This window comes from Chenopodium album, chromosome 12, assembly GCF_948465745.1.
Source record: "Chenopodium album chromosome 12, dcCheAlbu1.1, whole genome shotgun sequence".
In the NCBI taxonomy this organism is placed as follows: domain Eukaryota; kingdom Viridiplantae; phylum Streptophyta; class Magnoliopsida; order Caryophyllales; family Amaranthaceae; genus Chenopodium; species Chenopodium album.
The window spans coordinates 3,158,609-3,185,274 of NC_137845.1; the positions used below are offsets into that span (position 1 = coordinate 3,158,609).

Consider the following 26,666-nt stretch of genomic DNA (forward strand, 5'->3'; position numbering starts at 1 on the left):
CCATTATTCCATATTGTTTTTAGTACTAAGTCAGCTTTCTGGTTAATTGATAGATCATAATATTCCAACTAGATGTGGTTGAGAACCTGAGCTGGCCTACTTATTGAGCACAATTCAGGTGAAGTATTTCAGTTCTTTGACAGTCTCTTGGGAGAAGATTTGTGTACATAGACTACAAAATATGTCCATTGGAATTTCATAGCATAGGGCTTTTTTTTCTTTGTTATTGTGTATCTTACTTTTGTGTCATTGGCAGCTTGAAAGGACTTCTTGGACTGTGTATAGTTTTTGACTGGTGCTTGCTTTGGATGCTTGCTCTCCTGTTCTCCATACGGGTAGATTCCTGCATGTATAACTACCTTACTACAGTCAATAGGTATTGGTATCAGTCTCTCTTTGTCAATTCATTGCTTCTGCATTGTAAACAATTTGGTCAGGGGATAGGTATTGGTATCAGTCTTTTCTTTGTCAACTCGTTGCTTCTACATGTTAAACTATCTGGTCTTTCTCAATTCATGAACGATACTTTTTCGCTATCTATTCTCAAATCATGAACAATACGTTTTTGCCATCTATGTCTCTCCCTTTCTCTTGGTTTTCTGGGATAGCTCTGTTGCTAGCTTCGTCACTGTGGCACTGCTGACTATTCTGCAGTTCTCTTTTTTCCATATTTTTTCTGTTAGCTTTTTTTATTGACTTGCATTAAGCTGTTCTGAACTGTACATGGTATGCATAATATTTGCAGAGTAGGAAGTGATTTTCATCTTCTGAAGTGGTTTTGAGTTTGATTTGATGTTACGAAGTCAATGTTGACGTTTATGCTATGCCAGACTACATTCTACTTTATGGTTTTTCATGAACTAGCAAACTGAATTGTATTTGTTTAATTGGAGCAGGCTTGATGTTGGTATAATTCAATTACTACATAGAAAGTTTGTTTAGACATAGATTAGCATTTTGTGTCTGAAGAGATTGCAAAACTTAGCATACTTTGTTATTTATAAAATCACCCAGATTAGGGAAGGAATTACTATTCTGTATCATTATTAAGTGTGATGGTTGTTTTGTGCTGTTATTTGGGTTTCAATTGGAGAGATGAACTATTTTCTGCTGTTTTTGTTGATATGCCCATTGTAATTATTAATTTTTTGTTGTTAAGGCTTGCCTGAATCTCACTGCACTAATGTTCACGGTTTGGTCAAGTTACTCGTTGATGTGTGCTTCAAAAGCTAAAATCTTACCTATGTCTAGAGATTAGTGGCACCCTATTTTCTATATTGTTTCTGTATATTTTACATTTTTCACCAAAATATGCTATATCAATTGTAAATTTCAAATTGCAAAGTCAGGTTTGTACTGTTAACCCGTGCTTATGAATTGAAGAGATATTATGCTGATTAGGGAACAATTTATGAATGAATTCGGTCAGTTTGGATTTTTTTTGTCGGATTTGTTTACTCGCTAATGGTGTACTTCTTTCGAGTGTCCTTATTTTGAGGCAGTAGTGGTCTTTATGGAAAAGTTTTCTTCTAAGCAAATCAAATTCCCAGAATTTTTCCTTGCAATTAATAATTTCATTCCTAATTTTATGGTAGAACTTTGATGATGTTGGTTGTTATCTATCTGTATGTAGGTATTGGGTACTAAACATAAATGTAGTCTGTCAGAACTATTAAGGATGTGACTGTCAATATTGTTTATAAGAAACACACTAATTAAAATTCTCTCTATTAATACAAGGTTAGCTTTTTAAATTGGATTAGTATTTTGCTTCGTGCAACTATGCTAATAGAGGCTTTTGGGCCGGTTTGACTGTAAAACATGACAAGTATTGTGTTACACCAGCTGCTGTTGTTAGCTGCTAGTTGGTACAATACACTGTTGTCTGCTGATGTTAGTTATAATTTATATACCAGTGTTGTCGCTGCAAGTAACGACTGCATCTGTGCTATCCATTTCGTTTGCTCCCTGCTCTGCATATTACGAGTTTGCAAAATTTGACTAGTTTGAGAATTACTTTGAATTTTTTTTCTTCTTATTCTAATGTTATAATTATAATAATCTCTTTTCATCCTTGTCTTGTAACTTTGTAAGTCCGCTGTAACAGCTTCCTACTATGTCGATTACTCTATCAAACTCATTCAAGCCTTTAATCTCAACTGTGCCCAAAAAGGTCTCTACGACTTCAGTGAAGCATACACGCTACACTGGTTGATCTCAGTCTGATAAATAAAACAAGTTTGGTGAACTCTTTGGAAGTTTGGATCCGCGTTTGCCCATATTGCTTTTAGTCTCTCCTTTTCCCTTTTTATGGACTTGTGATTCAGCAAGCTTGAGTAAAGTAACTAAGGCAAAATCCTTGACAGTTGACAGCAATACACTCTCGTACTTCCATTCTTCCATCAATACTTCCCTCAAGTTTATAACATAAACAATACGTTTCCTATTTTTTTTTTCCGTTGTACCTTGCTATATTTCTTGTTTGCCAACGCACGAGGCTAATGGCATGACTCTGCCTAATAATATAAATTAGGATAATGTGGTGTTTGTAGAGCAATTTAATATCAATAAGCTCTTTCCTAATATTAAAGTGATTTAGATTTCCAACAATGATTGAAAAAAGAAATTATAGTCACTAATTATGGTTAACTCGGGTAATCAGTAAAGTCGTGTAAGGTGATATTTAAGAGTTGAATTTATTCCGGTTAATATCATTGCTCTTTCGGCTCTCTAAAAAAATTGTACAAATTTTATTACTCTGTAAATATCTGCATTGACTGGTTATAAAAATGGATTGAGACTTGTCAAAATTATCCTTATTCCCTTACCCATATAGGGGCGCTATCTGAAAACTTAGTGGTCATCTTTATATTGTAGATAGTGTTTGCGTGGCTGATGTTAATTGGGTAAAGATAAGCAGATGGATTGTCTTCTTTCTTCTGCCCGTGTACTGCACATTACACAAACTTACAGAATTGAAACTAATGTTAATGAATGGATCACAAACTAAGATCACAAAGATTTCTAAACTAACTAAGCCTTAATTTATTTTTTTTTGGCAAATCCTATGGCTCATACTGTCCCTTCCAATTCATTTCTGCTAACCACTACACCTCATTCTAGGCTGCTGGTTTCCAAGAAACCAAAGCAGCTTACTGTCTTTGCTAAGAACGCCGGGCCTTTTTCGTCGTTTCGACTAAGAAAACAGTCGGGTGATGATGATGCATCTTCCGAGGATGATGGCCAAGTTAAAAACAATAATCCCTTTCAGTTTGACTGGAGTAAGATATCTGCAGTTGATGTCAAGTCACTAATTCCGGTTGTCAATAATTCTTCTGGCTTGGTGGGCCCTGGTAGGCAGAAGGATGCTGGGACTGTTTTCGTTGTGGGCGCCACCGGGCAGGCGGGTGCACGCATTGCTCAGAAGCTATTGCGAGAGGGTTTTAAGGTTCGCGCTGGGGTGCCAGACCTTGGTGCTGCACAAGAATTGGCTCGGTTTGCCTCAGACTATAAGGTGGTTTATCTTCTAACTGTTTTTTCTTTTTTACTTTATTTTTTTTGGTGATTGAGAGATTTATGATTGTGCGCGCTACTTTTATATTTGTGTTTAAAAAGAAATAGATGATGTTAATGTTAGAGTTGGAGATCAATGCTTTGTAAATAGGAAAGCAGGGTTATAAGAAGTTAAAACTTAGAAGCCATGATATGCTGTGATTTTGCATTAGAAGGGAGGAAGAAAAAACTTTACAATGTCATTTGTGGTTGGTATGTTGTTTACTTACATTTGAATAGTTGGCAGATTATATCAAAGGAAGAACTGAAACGCTTGAATGCTGTTGAATCCACGTTCAACGATGCAGAATCAATTGCGAAAGCAATAGGGAATGCAAGCAAGGTGGTAGTTACAATTGGTTCTTCTGAGAATGGCCCCAACAAAGAGGTCACCACATCAGATGCTCTACAGGTGGTTGAAGCAGCTCAACTCGCCGGTGTGGGCCACTTGGCGATCATCTATGATACTTCACCAGTTGCAACAACCAACAATGTACTGGATGGAATCTCCTCCTTTTTCAACAACCTTTTCTCAAAATCTCAGCCATTGACTATTTCTGAGTTCTTGGAGAGAGTCATCCAGACTGATGTCAGATACACGTTCCTCAGGACGACATTTACTGAGGATTTTTCCCCCGAGAGTTCTTACAATGTTGCTGTGGCCACAGAGGGGAGTGCTGGCACAAACGACTACAAAGTAATGTAATGTATGCGCACAAATGTTTTTTTTTTAAAAAAATGGCTACTTTCTGTATGTTTATGGAGCTGTCCTGTTTTTTGGTGGTTCTAATCTTTAGTCCTTACTTGTACAGGTAGCAAGGTCACAGATGGCTACTCTGGTGGCAGGTCTTTTCTCAAATACAGCAGTAGCCGAAGATAAGGTAGGTTGACATTCTACACATATCACAATGATATTTAAACATGGTAAAATTGCCTATAACATGGTTTAATGCCAAGTTGAAACCAGCATGTGTATTTGATCATACGAGCATTATAGTCAAGTTAATATTTCTTGGACTTCACATGTATAGGTCAGACACATTTTAAGGTGCTTGTTCTGAAATGTAGTGATCCACAAATTGGAATCAGTTGATATATTATTGAGACCAGTTTTGCATTTTAAAATCAACCAACAAGATTAGAGAAGACTGCCAAAGGCCACTTTGCACCAGTTGAATCACATTAACATATGATGCCAAATGCGTAGTAATATGCTCAGGACCAAGAATTAGTCTGCTGATGACCACAGATTTCTAACCTAGAGAAATGTATTCTTTTCACAGTCAATTTATATAAATTCTGGGAATTCAAGATTCCATTTGTTAAATTTCAAGTGTGTTCAAAATTGGGTTTGGAATGCCTAGGAATGGAGGGTTGTGGTTCTGTTCTTGTTTGGTTGTTCCTTCTCCAACGCAGGACTTTTCACCTGTGAATACATGCTTATCTGGAGTTCAAGATGTAGTTTTTGTCCAAATATTTTCCCTCTAGACATTCAAGGAGAGTTATATATCTATCCTATGAAAAGCTGAATATTTTCTTCCTTGCTATGTAACATTTTCAGGTGGTGAACGTGTATGCGGATCCATCAGCCCCATTAAAGACTTTAGACGAACTTTTCAGGTATTATTACATTTTGCACTACGAACAAGCAGTCTAACTTGGCCCATTTTGTTCCACCAAAACAACACATATGCTAAAAACTATTGGATTTCAGTGCCATCCCAGAGGACAATAGAAGGAAAGAATATGCAGAAGCAGTTGCAAGAGCTAAAGCAGAAGAAGAAGCTATAAAAGCTGCTGAGCAAGCCCAGGAAGCAGCTGAGGCTAAGAAACTGCTCGAAGAAGAAGTGAAAAAGCTGGCAGAGCAAGAAGCACGAGCTGCTAATTTAGCTGAGGAAGCTAAAGAGAAGGCAGATAAAGCAGGAACCTCATTGGATAACTTATTAACTAGAGCTAAAGACATTGGCTCAGGAATTTCCTGGGACCAAATTGGGTCACAGCTTTCCAGTGCAGTAAAATCATCTAATATCGAGCTTCCCAAAGTTCAGGTTGCTACTGTGAGAGGACAAGCAAAGGCCCAGAAGTTACCCACACAAAAAGCCGTGACCAAACAAAGTACTCCGAAGCAAAGATCTAGACCAAAAGCAAAACCAACACCTGCAGAGGAAAAACCTATTAGTAAAGAGACGAAGAAGGAAGTAAGGAACATATTGGGTGGTCTGTTCAAGCAAGAAACTATCTATGTCGACGATGTTTGATGGTTGCCATGATTTTTCTGGTCCAACCATTCAGAGTAGCAATACTTCTGGTGCATTATGTTCCTAAGTCCTGGTTTCTTGTATATGTATGGTTCCAAGTTCAGGTTTCCTGTTATTCCAGTGAAGTATGTATCTGTCATCTAAAGATATGTTTCATGCTGTATATGTATTACATCTCCCCCTCCTTTCTTTAGCCGAAGTTTATTTGCTTGAAAATTGAATGAGAAGAGTCAGGAAATCAAATTATTACATAGATTTAAATTTTTATTTTGTAATAAACCAGTTACTAGCTTACTACATCAATTCTAAAGCATAGCTAATACCCGAAAAAGGAGCTACTCGATCTTAGGAGTTGCCTTTGCTTTGTGTTGAATTTTGATGTTGTGGCAAACTTGAAGCTTCTTACACACTACCCAAACACAAATTCAGGGACAGTTTTCTGATTTCAAGTGAATTTGTCGATTAATAGTCTCTACGATTGCAACATATTTGCTTGTAGTTTTAAATGACTTTTTAAGCCTTAAGAGACCATTTAACAACTCTTTTTGATGCAAACTCTAAATTTACTTTTATTTACTCAGTTACCAATTAACCAATCGTCCAGCTTTGAAATTTATAATTCGCCATTAGTTAATGATAAATTTTCTCTCTACACATTTTCCACAAATCTTACAATTAGATTTTCTCTCTTGATTTTGCATAAACATCACAATTCCTTGTTTAATTTTACTGAATTTAAATTATTTTTACTGATTCTTTATCACAATTCCCCTTTAAATTACCGATTTTTACTGAACTAAAATTAATTTTATTGAATTTAGGAAATTTTCACTTTTGCTACCAGCAAAACGCATGCATTTCACTTTTGCTACCGGAGAAAATTTTTATTTTATTTTGCTACCATATAGAAGCAAGTTTGTTAAAAATTGCTACCACTTAACACTTTCAGTTAGTAATTTCGTTAGTGAGATCCAGCCACCCTCACTATCACCTTCCGGCCTCCACTCCCTCAGCCACCCTAATTGCCTCCCCGTCAGCCACCAAAAAAAAAAAAATTAAATTTTTTTTTTAAAATAAAAACCCAACCACCCTTAAAACCAGCCCAGCCCCTCCTGTTAGCCAGCCTCCCGCCTGCCGGCGACCCTATCCTACTCCCTTTCCCCCACCAACTCGGCCCAACCCCCTCCCTTTTCCCCTTCTTGCTGCCCCGACCACTCTTCTGCAACACTTTGATCGATCTTCCTCCAAACCCCAACGAATCGACCCGCCTTTACCTTTTCGGCCACCCTTAACCCTAAACCACCACACTAAAACCACCCTAAACGGGTTTGGGCTGCGTTTGTGGGGGAAAGGGAGTGGGATGGGGTCATCAGCGCCGACCGGGGGGGGGGGGGGATGGTGGCTAACGAGAGGGGCTAGGCTGGTTTTAAGGGTGGTTGGGTTTTTTTAAAATTTTTTATTTTATTATTATTTTTTTAAAAAAAAAAATAAACTTAACGGAACCCCTAACGGATTCCGTTAAATGGTAGCAATTTTTAACAAACTTACTTTTGTATGGTACCAAAAGTGAAAATTTCCTTGAATTTATTACATACTTCCTCTATTTCTTAATACTTGAACACTTCTCTTTTCACGCTTGCCAATGCATTATTTCAATCGTTAATAACTTTAATTACCAATGTGTAAAATTATAAAAATCAATATCAATCAATATATATATTAAAACTCATGGCAAGAATTGTAATCTTGCCATGTGTTGCCAATTTTGCTACGTGTTGTCATGTCACCAACTATTATTAATTACCGACGTTTCCTCATAAAAATTTATTATTTGTTAGCATTAATATTTGAACCCATAAGCCATAACCTTATATTCATTAAAATTGAACTTTGACCACCACTCCAATGACACATCTTATATGATAACAAAGTTGTATTAAAAAGAGTTATTTATGTTTATAAATTCTAAAATTATAATTGTGAACTTAATTATATGTGGATATTTTAACAATATTTTTTTTTAGGAAATCGGATGATTACAAATTTATTTTCATTTCTTTCACTTACTCAACCATAATTCATATAGGTGTTAATTAAAATATGTAACCCAAAAATGCATAACAACTTCACAAGTTTTTTCTTTTTACCACAAAATTTATTTACTTGAAGAAATTTATTATCACAGCTGATTAATAAAAAAAACCCCTTTAACAATTAAAACAAACTGATGTAACATTTAGATTACTGCATATTAAATAATGAATTTTGATGTTCAATTATATTTATAAAATTTAAAAAATGATATTATTTTTATAAAACCACCACTATTTCACTTTATTTTGTTATAATTTTTTATATACAAAATAACTCGGGCATCGCTCGGGCCAAAAACTAGTTTGATATTATAAAAGTATAAATTGAGTAAGATCCCACGTGACTATTACCTCCGTTAAATGTTATGTGCAACGTTGGAATATTTTATATCTCACAAATAATACCCCAAACTTGTACATAATATTTAACGGAGGTAGTATATTTTTTCAAATCTATAAATCACCAAAGCTAGTGTCGGGTGACCTAGAATATCAGGTCATTGACTTTTGTTGACCAATTTGGGATTAAAGAAAGAAAATACAGGTGAAAGTTGAGATTATTATAGAATAATCGAAAATTAAGATTATTTAAAGTAATTTGAGCAAATTGAGATATTTAATTGTATTTTTCCAAAACAAAATTGAGCTGAGCTGCACTACAAAGAGAGCAAACTCTACCTAACCAAGAGTTCAAGCTCTACATTTTTGTCTCTAAGTTACATTTGCAGATCTACGGGTTTGGTTAAATCCTCCAAAATGAATATCAGCATTGTTAATCCCACCTCAAATTCATTTCATTTCGCTGCAACTTTCCAAAACCCATCTTGTTTACCCAGAATTTCATGGTTAACCCCCAAAATTCCCTCGAAGAATCACCCAAAAATTCACTCAACAATTGCTTCCTCAATTAACAGCAGCAGCAACAACAATCAAAGCACACCCACAAGCAGGAAAGATAATCGATGGTCTCTTCATGGAATGACGGCTTTAGTCACCGGCGGCACTCGTGGAATTGGGTTTGTCATTCTCTCTAAATTCATTCAGCCCTTTTGTAATTACAATTCCAATATTAAAAAAGATGTGATTTTTATGTGAAATGTGGTATTTGACTTCTTATGAATTAACTTAAAGGGTATCTGGGATTTTGTTTAGGCATGCAGTTGTCGAAGAATTGGTGGGTTTTGGAGCAATTGTGCATACTTGTGCTAGAAATGAATTGGAGCTTCAAAATTGCTTGAAAAATTGGGAAAATCAAGGGCTTAATGTTAGTGGGTCAGTTTGTGATATTTGTTCTTGGGAGCAAAGGGAGAAGCTTATGGATACTGTTTCTTCTGTTTTTAATGGCAAGCTTAACATTCTTGTAAGTCAATGTCTAACTTTGATCTTATTTTGTTGTTTTTGAGTATTAATTTGATTAATTTGGAGTAGTGTTGATAGTTCCTTGCAACGTTTCAGGGTTTAACTACTTTGCGTTGTGTTGGTTGATTTTCAGAATACAAGTTTATCTCAGTGATAAACAAATTTTGTTTATCAAATGACATTTTCGTAAATAAATCATATGATTTTGACTTGCTTTATAGGCTAATATCATGTGATAATGATGGTGTAATGATTGTGTATATTTCTGTTCTAAGAGGTGTCTAAACTTATACAGAAATTGGAGAAGTTTGTGGTAATGGAGCTTCTCCTTCCCCAATTGTAGGTGTGGGAAGATAATGATATTAGTTTGATTACTTTGTTTTGTAAGTAATTTCAGCTCGGGTTTTCTGTAACTGCAGAGGGTTCAGTGTATGTTAGTTTGTTATCATACAGAACCTTGTTATATAAGTAAATTAAGTATCTATATAGAGATTCGACTGGAGGAGAAAAATGTATAAATATGGCAAACTCGAATCTACTTTAACTACCCATCTACTATAAGTGGCCAGTATTGGATAAGTATTGATCTTTTTTCTGATTAACTCAATGTAATGAGCTGACTGACTAAGTTTGTTGCTCTGGACTTGCCTTTGATATGGGGAGCTGCTGTGACATGACAATCATCAGAGGCTTTGTTCTTTCCACTTGTTTATGCTAATCTGAACTTGCTATTAGAGCATGATTTTGATGAAATTTATCCAAGAGTTAGGATTAAGGCTTTGATTGATTGATTGATATTCCTCGGCCAAGATAAGACAAAGGATAGAATGAGGAAGCATCTTTTTATATATTAGATGGGACAGATAGGCTAGGGACATAGAGAGGGAGGGTGGAGGCTGTAAGCGAACCTTGATGATGCTCTTACCTCACATCTATAAGGTAGTTTGCTGGGTGAATCTACCTCAATTTTTCTCCTGCTTTTATAACTCCTCCTGTGCTTTATCAGTTGTCACATTTTTCTTTTTGGATGTTTCTATATATAAAAAATGATTGGGTTATAGTTTTAAAAAAAGTGGGACACATATTTTAAATTCTTTTTTCTCTCTGTAAAGTGATAAGAAACGGTGGACTAGGGAGTACATAACCAGTTGAATTAGGTCTTTTGAAATTGTTGTGCTTCTGACCTATCTCTTATCTCATTGTTTAAGAGAATGTTTGGTCACTGAATGAATGAGTAATTAACCTTCTGTTTGTCTTGAATCAAGAATTATTTACACCGTGTATTTTTTTCCCTGTTTTCTGATTGATCTTCCTCTCAGGTGACACTGAAAATAGCTTGTTTCTGATCACTTGTGTTTGCAGGTCAACAATGTTGGGACAAATATACGGAAACCAATTGTTCACTTAACTCCTCAAGAATATTCGACATTGATGACTACAAATTTTGAGTCTGTTTTCCATTTGAGCCAGCTGGGTCATCCCCTCCTAAAAGCTTCTGCCTGTGGAAGTATTGTGTTTGTCTCTTCTGTCTCTGGTTTTGTTTCCTTGAAATCAATGGCTCTTCAAGGAGCAACTAAAGGTGATCAAGTGATTATTGTTTGTGTGACCTGTTATGTAACTCCTCAAGAAGTACATGTCAATAAGTCTGCATTTGAACTATTTTGGTTTGTAGGAGCAATTAATCAACTTACTCGAAATTTGGCTTGTGAATGGGCAAAAGACAATATTAGGAGCAATGCTGTTGCTCCTTGGTATATCAAAACCACCATGGTAGAAAAGGTAATTATAACTTCCTTAGTTACTGTTTGTACTCTGTGCTTTTTCTTCTTTCTGGATCAATATTTTTGCCAGTGAGCCTAAGCATTCTGGCTGATAATGTTAGTGTTGTTGATGTTCGTTTTAATCATCACTTCATAAAATCAAAATCCAAATGTAAAGATTTTTCAAGTAGCACTGTAGGATTTTTGTCTATCATATGTAATATAATCCTTTGTGCAATTTTATAATATGCAAAAATAGGGTTTGTGTTACAAAACAATTAAATTCAAATGCTTGCTATGAGCCTATGACCTGCCAGTTAATGGATGACAGAGTAGGGTTATTGAGCTATATAATAGTAAGGGGTTAGTTAGGGGTTAGTTTAACATTTATTCTGCTTTATATTTTAATATTTTCAGGTTTTAAGCAATGAAGAGTATCTTGAAGAAGTTTATTCTCGTACACCACTTTGTCGTCTTGGAGATCCAATAGAAGTCTCATCTTTGGTTGCCTTCCTCTGCCTCCCTGCATCTGCTTACATTACTGGTCAAATTATTTGTGTCGATGGTGGAATGTCTATCAATGGTTTCTATCCCAGATTTGATTTCCAATAGCTAGTAAGCTCACTTCCTCTGTTAAATTATGTGTAATTGTGTCTTTGCCTCTTTTATGCCTTCTTGTTAAATTAATATTAGCATAGCTTTTCTGTTCACTCTATTTCCTCTGCGACTACCTTGCTGCCCCTTAACTAATGGAAACTTCCTACTTTTGATTTAAGTTCTAATAACAACCATGAACTGTGAGGCGATGTTGGTATGTGAATACAGAGATTGATAGAATGAAAAAGTGAAAGTAGATGCTGAGAAAGTGTTATTGACGATTGTGCAACCTTTGTCTGGCATCTTTTATATTGTCTGTCTTCATCTATGCTTGAAACACATGCTGGGGTTACTTGGCATCTCGACACGTATTTTTAGATCCTTTCTTTGACTTTAGTAAATTTTATTCACGTGTCAGACAACGAATTGTTCGTTCTCTCACTGCTTGTTCATCGATTGTTTGTGCTCTCACGGCTTGTTCATTATTTCGGACTACATTTTGTATCGAAATTAGGGTTTTGCATTATATTTGATATTAATCTTAGGTATGATCTTGGCAGAATAAAAGTCACTTTTCTATGTTAGGAAGCCTAGTAAATTAGTCACATTTAGTGAAAGAAAATTGTTGAGTGCATTCCTGACGGCAACCCCTTTAGGCTGAACACGGACAAACACTCTGCCCTAAATTAAATTAGTTTCTACCTCTGGCTTACCCTGAGCCCCTTGCAGCCTCCTCTTGTTTATACTTAGTATATTAAGCTCTCATCTAAACAAAATGATACAAACTTGAGCTAAGTCATAGAAATACCACGTAAAAGCATTTGTGAATAAGAACATGGCAAGGGTTATCTGCTGCATTTGAAATTGCATTAAGGATTGAATGTCATCAATTCAGTACAAATTTCAAATAAATGGAGAGAAAGTTTCATAAAATATATTTGACAGCATAACACCATTTATTGAACAGTTATTTTGTTATTCGAGGAAAGACTGGTAGCAAAGTTGTGGTAAAATTGCCGAGTAAACAAGATGATTAACACTGAAGCGGAAAGAACATTGTGATCAGAGGGGTAAATAGGTAAAATTTATCAATTCTTAACTTTATAAGTTAATTTTGAGGTAAGGTAGCTCTGTGACTCTGAGAGTGAGTATTACTTTTCAAATGAAAGATGCAGAAGTTAAACTTTTTTCCTTCAGGAATATGGTTCCACCTTTCTACTTGAAACAACTTCTCCACTGTTCATACCCCACCATCAGCAGGATCAAGTGATCAACGTTAGGTTGATCTTGTCGTCATATTTCTTGTTGCATATTAACTGGAAAAAAATGTGAATGAAGCTCTTAAGATGGTTCCTGATGATTGAATGTTGGATGAAATATGAACCCTTGGTCTATGTAGGTGTTTTCATCCAGATAGTCATTTATATACATGTATATGTGTGAATGAAGCTATAAGATCTTTAGTTCTGCTTACAGAATGCAGAGTTACCAATCAAGGGGACATTGTGTTTGGATTAGAGAGGACAAAGTAGAAGCTAAGGCCATGTGACAAATATTTTTCAGAGGAGAAAGAGAAAAGAAGTATATATGATTCGAGATTTCTGTCAAAAGGATTTGCTCACTCCTATTACACTGCTCCGTAAAGACTTGGAATATCTTTTAAGAGTGAAGATGTGTTTCCAGACCTTGACGATGTTACTCAAGCTATTGGTTAGAGTCTGTGTTTATAGTGAAGTTATTGTTTACTTGCCAAGAAAATCCTGCTAACCACGTTGGATTATGGTCTTCTGTTAGTTCAGCTCATGACAATCTGAAAGATTGATTTATATCTTGTCCAACTTTATGACCTGTTCATTAAGTTCAATCTGCCTATTAGGTTGAATGCTATTTTCCCTTCAATTATCATGCGTTCTCTCACAATGAATGATAATTCTTTCTCTAAGCAATTTAATCAGTTTCTATTGTACATGTACTTTGTTATATATATTTTACTTTCTATCATTCAATGCATATATCTTTAGTGTAAAGCTTTGTTTGGAAACTTTTGATTCTGTTTTATAACTAAACCATGTAATTAGTAAAGTAGTCTTTTTTCATCCAAAGATAATATTTAGCCATCTTGGAAAATTTTCACTTTCGAGTCTTGAGTTGGGACTGGATACTAACTTGAATTTTGTTTGGATTTAACTGTGTTATGATACTCATTTGATTTTATTCTATTAAAATGCATGCATTACAGTAATTACATACTCTGCATGCACACCCGCACATGAACACAACAGAAAAATATTTGGATCTCTGTGTTCTTCGGTATAGGATAGCTCCTTGACCAATTTTATGAGGTATGGTGGCTTTGGCTGTATACTTTTGCCAAATTTAATCAAATGATGGATGATACCTCTTGTCTTTTTGGACTGGAGTTAATGATTGAGGATTATATGCTTGTACAAGTTACAAGGAGCACCAAAATTCAAAATAGTATGTTATATCACTTTCTAAGTTTCTACTGGAAGCAACCTGTCAAAAGTAGTGTGCACGATCTCTGATTGAAGGTTATATGCTTATGCAAGTTACAAGAAGCACCAAAGTTCAAACTTGTATGTTATAGCACTTTCTAAGTTTCTACTTGAGGCAACCTGTCAAAAGTAGCGTGCACGATTTCATTGGCTGGTTTTTCAACAGCTACCATTAATGTAAAATCTAAAGCAGCTCCTGCAGCCACATGGCCTTATTATCAACTGCAGTAGACAGGATCTGTCAATTTCACTTCTGTGCGGAGTAGTATATAATAGAAGTGCTAGTAGTATGGCGGTACAAAATACATTATTCGGAGTTTAGATCCAGTGTAATACGTAGGATGATGTCTGAATCTGGTAGCAGCTGCATTGATAAACAATGGTCTCTTATTGGCATGACTGCCCTTGTCACTGGGGGCACTAAAGGAATTGGGTTACTCCTTGCCCCCCTTTTCCTTCTATCTTTGTATTAATTTGAGAGCTTGCTAATTTGATTCATGCATGCACAATTCGGTATCAATGTATTAATAATTTAATATTCCCTTTGTTTCACAGTGATTGTCCTACTTCACAAAATATATGTTTCAAATATGTTGTTTTATATGTTCATTATCTCTCTAGTTAAATCTAGAAGTGTAACTGACATGTCTTATGATATGTAGGTGAGTTTTTGATTAAATTTCTGCTCTCATCTTGCAGGCATGCAGTTGTTGAAGAACTGGCTAGCTTTGGGGCAAGGGTTCATACATGTGCTAGAAATGAGGATGAACTTGAATCATGCAAACGCAGTTGGGAGACTAAAGGCTTTCAAGTCAGTTGTTCTGTCTGTGATGTAACATCTCAAACACAGAGAGAGAAACTGATGGAGATTGTCTCCTCCAAGTTCAATGGCAAGCTCAATATTTTGGTTAGTATGTAATAATGGGTATTAACCTATATCCAAGATGTTCAACAGAGAGTTGTTTCTTGGTTTCACTAATAGTTGGTATTTATTTTTGGTGAAATCTAAATAGGTCAACAACGCTGGGACTTTCATACAAAAGCCAACAGAACAGGTCACCACTGAAGACTATGCAACTGTAATGGCCACCAACCTTGAATCAACTTACCATTTAAGCCAACTTGCTCACCCATTTCTCAAAGCATCTGGGTCTGGAAACATTATCTTCATATCTTCCGTTGCTGGTGTTGTGGCTGCCGAAGTTGGCTCCCTTTTCGGCACTACCAAAGGTATTAATTAAACTGTGGCACATTATATAAAAGCACAAAACATGAATCCTAAACTTCGATGATTTTTTTAACTGTGGTTGACAATGACATACAAAAAAACAAAATATACTTGATTTGGTGTACCCTGTGCTCTTCAAAACTCCTAGCATTTGATCTGGAAAAAGCCAAGGGAAATGATGATCAAATATCCAGTTGAATCAGAAATCCTTTGATTTTAATTGGATAAATATGTGTGATATATCTATGTATACTCTTGGCAGGAGCTATGAACCAACTAGCAAAGTACTTGGCATGTGAGTGGGCAAAGGACAATATCAGGACCAATTCTGTTGCACCATGGTTCATCCGTACCCCTCTTACTGAAAAGGTAACAACATAACTTGATAATTTCATATTGCACAAAATCTATTGTTACTCCAATGCCTCTCCTTGAAGTGGGTTATGGGGGGTAGTCACACCTCACACCACTCACATGTGTGTAGCGTTATCCATTAAATATTTATGTTGGAACACTTATGGAATAGATGGAGCTTATGTATCATATATTCATATATGAAGTTTAACTATACTAGCGTTGAGGAGGATTAGTTTAATGGATATGCTTAGTGTTAATTCAAAGCAAAAAATGAGGAACAATGTTAGGATACAACGTTTGATCAAGCAATCATTACGATTTTCCTAAGTTTGTTGCGCACCTGGCCGGGGCAGGCAATCAGGCAGACGAACCGTTTCAGCGTTTTGGACAGTTGCTTTGTGAGCAGTCATATCTATTTGGATATTAACTGATTGTTATTTTATATTACTATATATATGACATGTGATGGATATAAATAAAATTTATTCAAATCTTCTTGGTTACTTTGAGAGAAAAACTGTAGTAATTTTCTTAGAGTGAAACAAACACATTTCCTCTCAAACTTTGTTAAATTAGTTTTGTAAAAACAAGCATAACTAATTGGTTTTCATTGTATCCCAATAGTTTTATGCTTATCGTGTAAATCAATTGTTCCAAAAAGAGTCGATAAATAACTATTAGGAAAGTGTTTATCACGTAGCTTGAACTTGTGTCTTTTTACATCAAATATCTCCTAGAATTTCTTACAACCCGCATATTGATTTCTGAGAGTAATAATAATAATAATAATAATTTCATACTAGTAAATTTGTAATCATGAAATTGCTTAATATTTGAGATAAAGTCATAAAACAGAGAAACGTACCTATTGTAAATTGTTTACTTAGCACTGAAAATCCATAATGTGTTAACCCTTAGCTCTAGGATAAAGTTAGCCCAATTCCTCACACTGGGCTTGGGATTGGTGGCAGGTACTTAGTAACAAAGAATTCTTGGAAGGAGTTGAAAGAAGAACTCCTCTTGGAAGAATAGGAGAGCTGGAAGAATCATCGTCGTTGGTGGCATTCCTATGCATGCCAGCCGCGTCTTATATTACTGGCCAGACCATTTGTGTTGATGGAGGTTTTACAATCAGTGGCTATACTTCCACCCATATGTAATAAAAGCTATGGTGATAAGCTTTCTTTAAAATTCAATTATGTAATAAAAGCTATGGTGATAAACTAATCACTGTTTATTTTTCAATCAAAACGTGCACGCTATGTATGGAATTATGACAAATACTTGTATGGAATTACAATAAATTATCATTATGCTTGCTGAACTTTGTTGAAAACTTGAAGATATAATTTGTATCATACTAATATGTTGCGTCTTTTTGTTCTTCCTCTAATTGTGCATAGGAAACTATATTATGTTTTGCAGTATGGTTAATTAAGTATTACCTACTTGTCTGCAAGAAAAAAGTATTACTTACTATTGCTGAAGCATATCGCTCGGCTGAGACCGAGCTTTAGTGTCGAGGCGAGATTTATTTATTTATTTATTTATTTATTTTTCTTTTCTAGTTCAGTTTGTTTAGGATTGAGTGCATTTGGAATTGGCTTGCCTTTGGCTCGTTCATTCATCGAGTAGACTTCACAAATGAGCCTCCCTCATTCATAACTTGCTGAACTTAATGAGCTCGTTTGTTTCCAAGGTTCGCATTATTATGTGATGTTATGGACTAGTATAAGTTTATGAGCATATATAAAAACAAATGAAAAATGGTGAAGTTAAAATCTAACAATTCACCAAATAGATTTAAGTAGCAATCTATTGAAAAGGATAGAATTCAAGCTATTGTATTATTTATGAGCGTATATAAATCAAACTGTAAACAATCAGAACAGTCTTATGTCCTTATTCACAACACTTTGTTGTACTTCAACTTCATTTATACCTAATAAAACGTGAAAAATGATGTTGAGCTCGAACTGTTCATTGAATAGCTATCGAAGATAGAAATAACGACATTGTCAGATAAGGGGAGAACAAAAAATCCAATTTGAAGCTCTGACAGCCACAAAGGACTTATCATCTATATTGAAGGCATCTTAGCATAAAAGAACATATATTTGCTGAGGTGCTAGTAATGTAGTGGTGAAGGATTAAAAAATTCGGACTGTAATTTTGCATTAGCAGAACTGCAGAAGGGTGATCTGATGTCTGAATCCGGTAGCAGTTGCAGAAATAAAAGATGGTCTCTTACTGGCATGACTGCTCTTGTTACCGGGGGCTCTAAAGGAATCGGGTTTTCTCTCTGTTCCTTTTTTCCTTCATTATTACCGTTGCTTGCTCATACGTGCATGCTCAAGTTGGTACTAAAGAATTTTTTTTTTTTTGCTCATTTTGATTGCAGACATGCAGTTGTGGAAGAACTAGCAGGACTAGGTACAAAGGTCCATACATGTGCTAGAAACGAGTCTGAACTCGAAGCTTGCAAACGTGATTGGGAAACAAAAGGCTTTCAAGTCAGTTATTCTGTTTGTGATGTGACATCTCGATCCCAGAGAGAAAAGCTCATGGAAACTGTCTCCTCCGAGTTCAATGGCAAGCTTAATATCCTGGTTAGTTAGTATTCTTAGATCTCATTTGTGAAATGCTCCTGTATATCTCACATTGAAATTTGGAAGTAGAGTAAGCATGTGCTCCAATCCACCGCCTTCACCAGTCCATGCCGAGCCTGATCTAGCCTGGTCCATTGGCCACATGCCCACAGCTAGAAAATAACAGATTTGCCCTCTGCTTCTTTTTCAATGTTTTGTTATTACTAGAAGTATGTTGTATTTGGTCACATCCTATGTAGGTGAACAATGTCGGGACTTACCTAAAGAAGCCAACAACAAACTATACAGCAGAAGATTATACAGCTATAATGAGCACCAACCTTGAATCAACATACCATATATGCCAGCTTGCCCATCCTATACTCAAGGAATCAGGGTTTGGCAGCATCATTCTCATAACTTCCGTTGCTGGAGTTGTGGTTGTCGATACTGGCTCACTTGGCAGCGCATCAAAAGGTATTTATCGAACCTCATCACATTATGTATGAGAAATAGTGACAGGCAGTTGTAAATAAAGCTCTCAAATAATAGCAGTTTGTCTTTTAAACAATTGATGAAAAGCAAAGGCTAAGCCAATTGATTATGAAAAGTTTAGACGATTCTTGTATTATTTACTTTTACTTCAGTTAAATACTTTGTATGACTTATATGAGTGTGTTGTAATATTATGGTGTATTGACAGGAGCACTGAATCAACTAGCAAAGAGCTTAGCATGTGAGTGGGCAAAGGATAATATCAGAATCAATTCTGTTGCACCTTGGTACATTCGTACCCCTCTTGTGGAAGAGGTAATGGCATTACATTATACTATATTCCATTTATAGAATAAGATCTCTTACTCTTTCTATCTACATATAACTGGTTGCCTCAGCATCAGTGACTTACTGAAATTATAGGACTACAATTTAGAGACAAAGGGAGTACTATTGCTCCGATCTTGGGGGGTCATTGTTCAAAGTTCAGGCGTAGTTATCATGGGTGCCTGATTGCCTATACTAACAAAATCTGAATAAAACTGTATTAGTTTGTCATCCTTTTTTTTCTGAAATGTGGCAGGCTCTTAATGACAAAAAATATTTACAAGGAGTAATAGAAAGAACTCCTCTTGGAAGGACAGGGGAGATGGAAGAGGTGTCTGCCTTAGTGGCATTTCTATGCATGCCTGCTGCTTCTTACATTACTGGCCAGACCATTTGTGTTGATGGAGGTTTTACTGTCAATGGCTACAACGCGACAATTGGCTAGATAACTGGCTTGGATTCCTGAATTATTAGTAGAGACAACTCAGGAGCTTCAAGCTTGTTCTAAGAAGTTGTATGTAATCATGTACTCCCTTGGAACAATATTATTGTCACATTATCCCGACTCTTCATCTATTTCAATTTCACTCTGATGAACCTCCTCTTGATATGAATAAGTTGTTTCTCTTCATCTAAATTCACTGATAAATTTTGTCTTAATCTTATTAGCCAGAATTCTTACCTGAACTTACTAGTCATATCTTATCTAATAATGCTGCTATGTACTTCATTATAAATGTTACATCGTTCTACTACTCCATATTATATACGAAGTCTTGTATTAAGTTATCCTCCGTAGCATCGTTTATTGCAAAAAAAATTCCCTCAAAGATTATCATTTTTCACTAGAGGTCTTATGTCCTTATTGACATGATTTTGTTAGACTTCAAGTTCATTAATACCTAATGAAACATGATACTAGTTTGATTTCGAGCTCTATATGTTCACCGAGTAGCTATGAATGATGGAAATAATGACGTCAGAAAACGGGGGATGAAAATTCCAAATTGAAGCTCCCACAAATCCAAACGGAAGTTCCCACAGCCACAAAGGCCTTATCATCTATAACCAGCGTGCCAATATTGACTTTTCTATAATGAAGGCATCTTAGCATATAAGAACATATATTTTCTGAATTGCTACTAGTGTAGTGGTGAAAGATAAAAGACATTCAAACTCTTCATAATTTTCCATTAGCAGAACTGCGGAGGGATTATCTGATGTCTGACTCCGGTAGCAGTTGCAGAAACAAACGATGGTCTCTTACTGGCATGACTGCTCTTGTTACCGGAGGCTCTAAAGGAATCGGGTTTTCTTTCTGTTCCCTTTTCCTTCATTAATATCATAAACTTGCTGATTTTGAGTATTCATACAAGCATGCTCATGTTGGTATTATACTGAGAAAAATTCTTTTTTTTTTTTTTTTATTTTGATTGCAGACATGCAGTTGTGGAAGAGCTAGCAGGGCTAGGGGCTAAGGTTCATACATGTGCTAGAAACGAGTCTGAACTCGAAGCTTGCAAACGTGATTGGGAGGCCAAAGGCTTTCAAGTCAGCTGTTCTGTTTGTGATGTTACATCTCGATCCCAGAGAGAAAAGCTCATGGAAACTATCTCCTCTGAGTTCAATGGCAAACTAAATATCCTGGTTAGTGTATATTCTTAGCTCTCATTTATTCATTTGTGCAACGCTCCTGTATTTCTTATAATGAAAGTTGAATGGAGCATAAGCACTCGTTCCCATCTACCGCCTTCACCAGTCCATGTCGAGACTGATCTAGCCTGGTCCATTGGCCACATCTACTAGAAAAGGACAGATTATTGGCCTTTTGTTTTCTTTTTCATTGATTTGTTTTTACTAGAAACTTGTTGTTTTTGGTTAAATCCTATGTAGGTAAGCAATGTTGGGACATACCTAAAGAAGCCAACAGCAGATTTCACAGCGGAGGATTATGCAGCTATAATGAGCACCAACCTTGAATCAACTTACCATATATGCCAGCTTGCCTATCCTCTTCTCAAGGCATCGGGTTTTGGCAGCATCATTCTCATGTCTTCTGTTGCTGGCGTTGTAGCTGTTGATGTTGGCTCACTTTACGGCACATCAAAAGGTGTAAATCAGACTCCATCAAATTATGTACAAGAAATAGTCATAGGCAATCGTAAAGTTCTCAAATTATAGCAATTGGCCTTATAAACATTTGATGAAAAGCAATGGCTAAGACAACTGATTATGAAAAGTTTAAATGTTTCTTTTATTCATTACTTTTAATTTAGTTCAATATGAATTATATGAGTTTGAAGTAATGTTTATGGTGTACTTTTTTGACAGGAGCAATGAACCAATTAGCAAAGAATTTAGCATGTGAGTGGGCAAAGGATAATATCAGAATCAATTCTGTTGCACCTTGGTACATCCGTACCCCTCTTACTGAAGAGGTAATGCCATAACTAAATATTGTATTCCATTCAATTAGCTTTGTTTGAATGTTATTGAAGGTTTACTTCAACTGCTCGCGTCGTTTCTATTGTTGTAAACTTTTGGTCAAAATGGATTTAAAGATATTAATGCTCAAAGTTGAACCTTAGATATCGTGGGTGCATGATTGTGCGCCTATACTAACAAAATCTGAACACAAGTATTGGTTTGCCATCCTTTTTTCTGAAATGTTGCAGACCCTTAATGACAAAAAATATTTGGAAGGAGTATTAGGAAGAACTCCTCTTGGAAGAACAGGGGAGACGGAAGAGGTGTCTGCCTTAGTGGCATTCTTATGCATGCCTGCTGCTTCTTACATTACTGGCCAGACCATTTGTGTTGATGGAGGTTTTACTGTCAATGGCTACAACCCAACTTTTTGCTAGACAACTTGCATTGGTTCGGATCCATGATTTTTAAGTAGCGAATCAGTATCTTCGTCAAGCCTTCAATAAGTTGTACGTAGTCATGTAGACATGCAGTCTCTGGGGACAAATTTGATTGTCACATTATCCCAACTCTTTATTTATATCAATGAACCTCAGTATGAATATTTTGTTTCTCTTCATTTGAATTTCACTATCTTGTTAGCCATGAATTCTTAACTAAACTTATTAATCCTATCATATCATGGATATTTACTTTGTAAATGTCACTTCATTAAAGTACTCTATGTTTTAATTCATATCATATACCGATATACAGAATACAAAAAAATTGTATTATGTTATACTCCGTATTTTCATTATAAATTATAATGCTCCGTACTATAAACTTAACCATGTTTAAAATTCTACATTACTAGATAAATTCCCTCAAAAAATTCGGTTTTGTCTTTTCTTTGATTAGTACTTTGTACTTGTTTAACATTTATACTCGTATACTTTTTGTAAGTATATTTTAAGGTGTATAATAAGCAAAAGTATTACAAATTATAATTTTTTTTATAAATAAACAGGGGTCAAGTAAATGTTATTTATTTTATTCCCAGCTCTAGGAATCGTACACTCATAGCTAAGTGAGGAAATTCCATTATTTATTTCTTCTAACAATAATTCTACTAACAAATTAAATAACAACCTTTTAATTAAATTAGCCTAAGCAGTCCAATCATAGCTTAAAATTTCACTTCAATATAATAACCTTGTTATTGGAGTAAATATGTGATTAAAGTTTACCAAATGTGACAATTAAGGATCTACTTTGTATCTTAAATTATACGAAGTACAAGTATACATCATTTTAATACTGTCTGACTATAGTTTATTCATAACATTTTACTAAACCTCCCATGTACAAGAAGTCGTTCAACTATATCTCACGTTTGCAACAAATGAGTTGACATTCACCAAAAAGAAAATTTTAATGAAAGTTTAATTAATCAGATCAATCAGGTGCCAAACTGTAACTACCAATTATTGGCCTAACCTTTGAGGAAAAATAGGTTTTTATTCATTAATTATTTGAGCCATACCAAACTACCTTTTTTTTTTATTAAATTTGAAAATTGGGTTTGGGTTTGGGTTTGATTGTGATTATGGTTCCTAAGTGTATATTATTGTAAGTATATTACAAGTGTGTACAGAATTCTTACAATAGCCACCCTCATCGGACTTAGGATCCCATGTATAATAGAAATTTGTTTGTCGGACAAACCTCATATTGTGATAACTTATTAACTTGTCATGATTTGTCAAATTTTCAACAGCTTGAGTCACAATGGGCATGATGGGTATCCTTAAGGTTTGGGTTATTCAATTCAATCTATTGGTCACTTTAACTATTCCCATCTTTATATTACGTAATACTAGTTAGTTGACATTGTCTAAGGTTGTGATCTAATAACACATCTTATTTACAACATATCATAAATTTGTAATGATCCTCTCACAAGACCGATGTGGCCCCATGATATAGCTCACATTCTGCCAAGGGAGCCCGAAGCTTCAAATTGTGGCACGAAGACCTTTATGTTGAGCCCAACCCTAGTGTAAACTTTGTTCAAATCCCATTATTATACATGCATGATTCATCATGATCATGCAATAATTGAACTTTCAAATAGTAATCAGTCGGAAAATTAGAGCTTTGAAATTTCTATGTCATTACAGTGTAATATTCACAAATCATTAAGTAGATAGTGGAATTTTGAAATTTCTTGACATGTTGCAGTTGACAATTTTACATACATTGAATTGTATATCACGAGGAAATTAAGGTTCATTGTGTACGTGTTTACATATTTCTTAGACTTTTTTCACAAATATATTTCTTTTTCATGGTTGAAATTATTAGCAAATTAAACAAGGAACATTGACAACTAAGCTAAAGAAATTTCTCAGCAAGAAAATAAATGAAAAGCCAAGGTTTCTTTGCAAATTAGTGCCCAATGATAAATGATTTACAGTATAACCAGTTCAAGTACCACCTAATTTAACATATCCTTGGGACAAATTTTGTACATGGAGAAATTTATACTCTTTACCACGGCAACCCTAGTACTAGTACAACATACACAGTAAAAGAAAAGCCAGAGGTCAATTCTTACCAAGCACACTTCAAGGTTACGGCTTTACAAAGTAAGAGTAGTTACTAAGGAGTGCATATAGGCGGATAGCTCCTATATATTTACAAAATATATAGGAGGACAAAAATGTAAATTTGGCAAACTTTTGGAAAAAACTGACTCTACGATGGTACATTAAATGTACCATTATGCACTATTATGCAGGTATAATGTACTATTAAAGTATAAGTTGTCTGAATAACGCTTTTTGTGTACTATTATGCATGTAGTGGTACTTTTTACCATCCTATAGGTTGAATATTTTTTCCCAAAATACTTACCACCTGTCACCTACTATACATGTAATGGTACATTTTTCGTCCTATATGTTTGCTAAACCAATAGGAACTATGCGCTAAGGGTTAACCATTATTAAGGTGTAACAAAAAAATTGAGTTCTCTATACTATACATACGTGTTCTATAAGTCTAATAATGTTACATGATCAGTATCATACTACGGAGTATCATGTAATAAGATCTGCCTGTATCCGATCCTTGAGATTACTATATAGTTTTACATTCAGAAGATTAAGAGTGTATATTCAAGGTTGATCTTCATTGCACTAATTTTCATTTCAGTTAAAAACAAAACATTATTTATTCTTGGAAATTTAATCTAGCCGTGAAGTCATACCGGCCAGTCGGCCACCGCTATAACAGCTTATGTCTATGTCGTCTGTAATATTGTAAGTGCGGCCGACGGTGGGCCCGGTGCATATCCACCGAATGACCTTGGCATGCTGATACGAATAGCTCAAGCTGAATGCAAAGATTTACATACGTATAATTATCGAGCTAAGCCACACATTATACACCACGTACACAAGGTGCATATTCTCAATAGAATAATAAATCAAACAAATCGATTTGTCTAATACTCGTATTTTCTAGTGTACAAAATGTAAGGTGCATATGTAATATTTGATTACAAGTATTATGAAACGGAGAAAATAGAAAGTATATATTATCCACCAAGCACATGGACGTACTTGTACGACACATACTTGAATTTAGTCCCTGACTTCAATTTTGGTACCTCCTAAGTCCTAACTCCTGAGAATCAGAAATGACAAAAAATAACTCTTCAATAATAAAATAATTCCCTGTTTTTATGCTTTTTAAATTATGCCGAAATTATTAAAAATATAAAAATAAAAAAAATTGGACGGCATACTTAATATTCTACTACGTAATTGAAAGTATCACTAAAGTTTAGTGTGGCGTGGCTGCGCAAGAATCAAAACAACTCGACACGAGTCCTAATTTAAGTGCTTGTAAAATAACACCTATTCTTCACAAAATTAAAATTGAACACTTTTTTATTTAAAGATATTATTATTGTATTAGTCTTATGTTCCTACTCCGTTTTGCGTAAACGCAACTGAAATTTCCTATTTTTCACTGTTGTGCTGTCCTCTATATTTCGGCTCCCTGCCCTCCAACGTTGTTCAATTACTTATTATTTTTGTAAGATTACTTTTTCTATATTTTAATTCATAGCAAATAATTATGTATTGTGGTTGGTGTCACCAACTCATTAAGTTAAAGTGAAACCATGATCTAATACATATGAATTATGATAATATTTCTTATATACTTCGTATATAGTTACATATTTGCATGCTTTGACTAGACTATAAATAATAATTTAAATTTAGATTAATTAACGTTTTATTAGAAGTGTTGAACTGTAGGTTGTTTTTTCATTATTTTGATGATTAAAATATGATTATCGCTCATTTAAGCTTAAAGGAGCAAAATTTAACCTTGAATACATCTTACACCGAATGATATGACTGATATTTAGAGAGAACATACATTATCGGATAATTGATATAATTAATTTTCATAATTGTTGTAACAAAACTATTTGTCTAGTAAATATCTCGAGTGTGAAAAGGTTAAGCTTGAAACTTACAAATGGTGCACGTATAAATAGGTGTGTGCCATGTAAAATTAACAAGTCAACACGTGGAGATAAGGAGGTCGATTTCCACTGCAAAAGTAGTACTATGATCGAGTACGTAGTAAAACCGAAACTAGCTCATTTAATGGTCTATACTCCTACATGCATGCATATATATCATCAGCTACAAAACTTTGTTCTTGTTCTATCTTCTTGTTGTTGAATAATCAAAGAGAAGTACTCCGTAATATTCATGCCATTAAATCTTGCATTCTTGCCCAATTAAATACAACGCATATATTCTTCGTTGATATTTCATACGTTGAGTCATTGATACTCTATTTATAATGCACAAAATAAAGTTTGACAAGTAAATATATCTAGCTTGCTCCATTAATTTCAAGTTTCTTATTACGTTTCTATTAATGTATTATGTGGACAATATATATCACTAAACCATTCAATTTTCAATTATTTTGATTGCAATAGTACGTATGTATGCATTTATTCATATATACGGTGATTCTTTCGTATATCATTATTATTATAGTTATTGATAGAGAATATCCATAGAATATTCTCAT

The 26,666-nt window shown here is 34.9% G+C and overlaps 3 protein-coding genes across 3 annotated transcripts; all 3 read left to right on the forward strand.

Moving 5' to 3' along the window:
- The first annotated feature begins 2,940 nt into the window (after nucleotides 1-2,940).
- On the forward strand, nucleotides 2,941-6,061 carry LOC145570042 (protein PLASTID TRANSCRIPTIONALLY ACTIVE 16, chloroplastic-like). Its single transcript, XM_081629027.1, has 5 exons — nucleotides 2,941-3,514; nucleotides 3,800-4,249; nucleotides 4,365-4,433; nucleotides 5,114-5,172; nucleotides 5,267-6,061. The coding sequence occupies exons 1-5, from the start codon at nucleotides 3,068-3,070 to the stop codon at nucleotides 5,808-5,810; spliced, it is 1,569 nt and encodes a 522-aa protein (XP_081485153.1). The 5' UTR covers nucleotides 2,941-3,067; the 3' UTR covers nucleotides 5,811-6,061.
- A 2,484-nt stretch (nucleotides 6,062-8,545) lies between these two features.
- Nucleotides 8,546-17,087, forward strand: LOC145570043 (uncharacterized). The gene is made up of 10 exons (XM_081629028.1): nucleotides 8,546-8,919; nucleotides 9,056-9,263; nucleotides 10,625-10,841; nucleotides 10,935-11,041; nucleotides 11,440-11,594; nucleotides 14,500-14,568; nucleotides 14,835-15,042; nucleotides 15,149-15,365; nucleotides 15,626-15,732; nucleotides 16,692-17,087. The coding sequence occupies exons 1-10, from the start codon at nucleotides 8,660-8,662 to the stop codon at nucleotides 16,878-16,880; spliced, it is 1,737 nt and encodes a 578-aa protein (XP_081485154.1). The 5' UTR covers nucleotides 8,546-8,659; the 3' UTR covers nucleotides 16,881-17,087.
- Nucleotides 17,088-17,853: 766 nt separating this feature from the next.
- Nucleotides 17,854-22,176, forward strand: LOC145570044 (tropinone reductase homolog At2g29360-like). Its single transcript, XM_081629029.1, has 10 exons — nucleotides 17,854-18,013; nucleotides 18,122-18,329; nucleotides 18,569-18,785; nucleotides 19,012-19,118; nucleotides 19,387-19,541; nucleotides 20,386-20,439; nucleotides 20,570-20,777; nucleotides 21,024-21,240; nucleotides 21,462-21,568; nucleotides 21,806-22,176. Exons 1-10 carry the CDS (start codon nucleotides 17,925-17,927, stop codon nucleotides 21,992-21,994), a joined length of 1,551 nt encoding a protein of 516 aa, XP_081485155.1. The 5' UTR covers nucleotides 17,854-17,924; the 3' UTR covers nucleotides 21,995-22,176.
- Nucleotides 22,177-26,666: the final 4,490 nt, after the last annotated feature.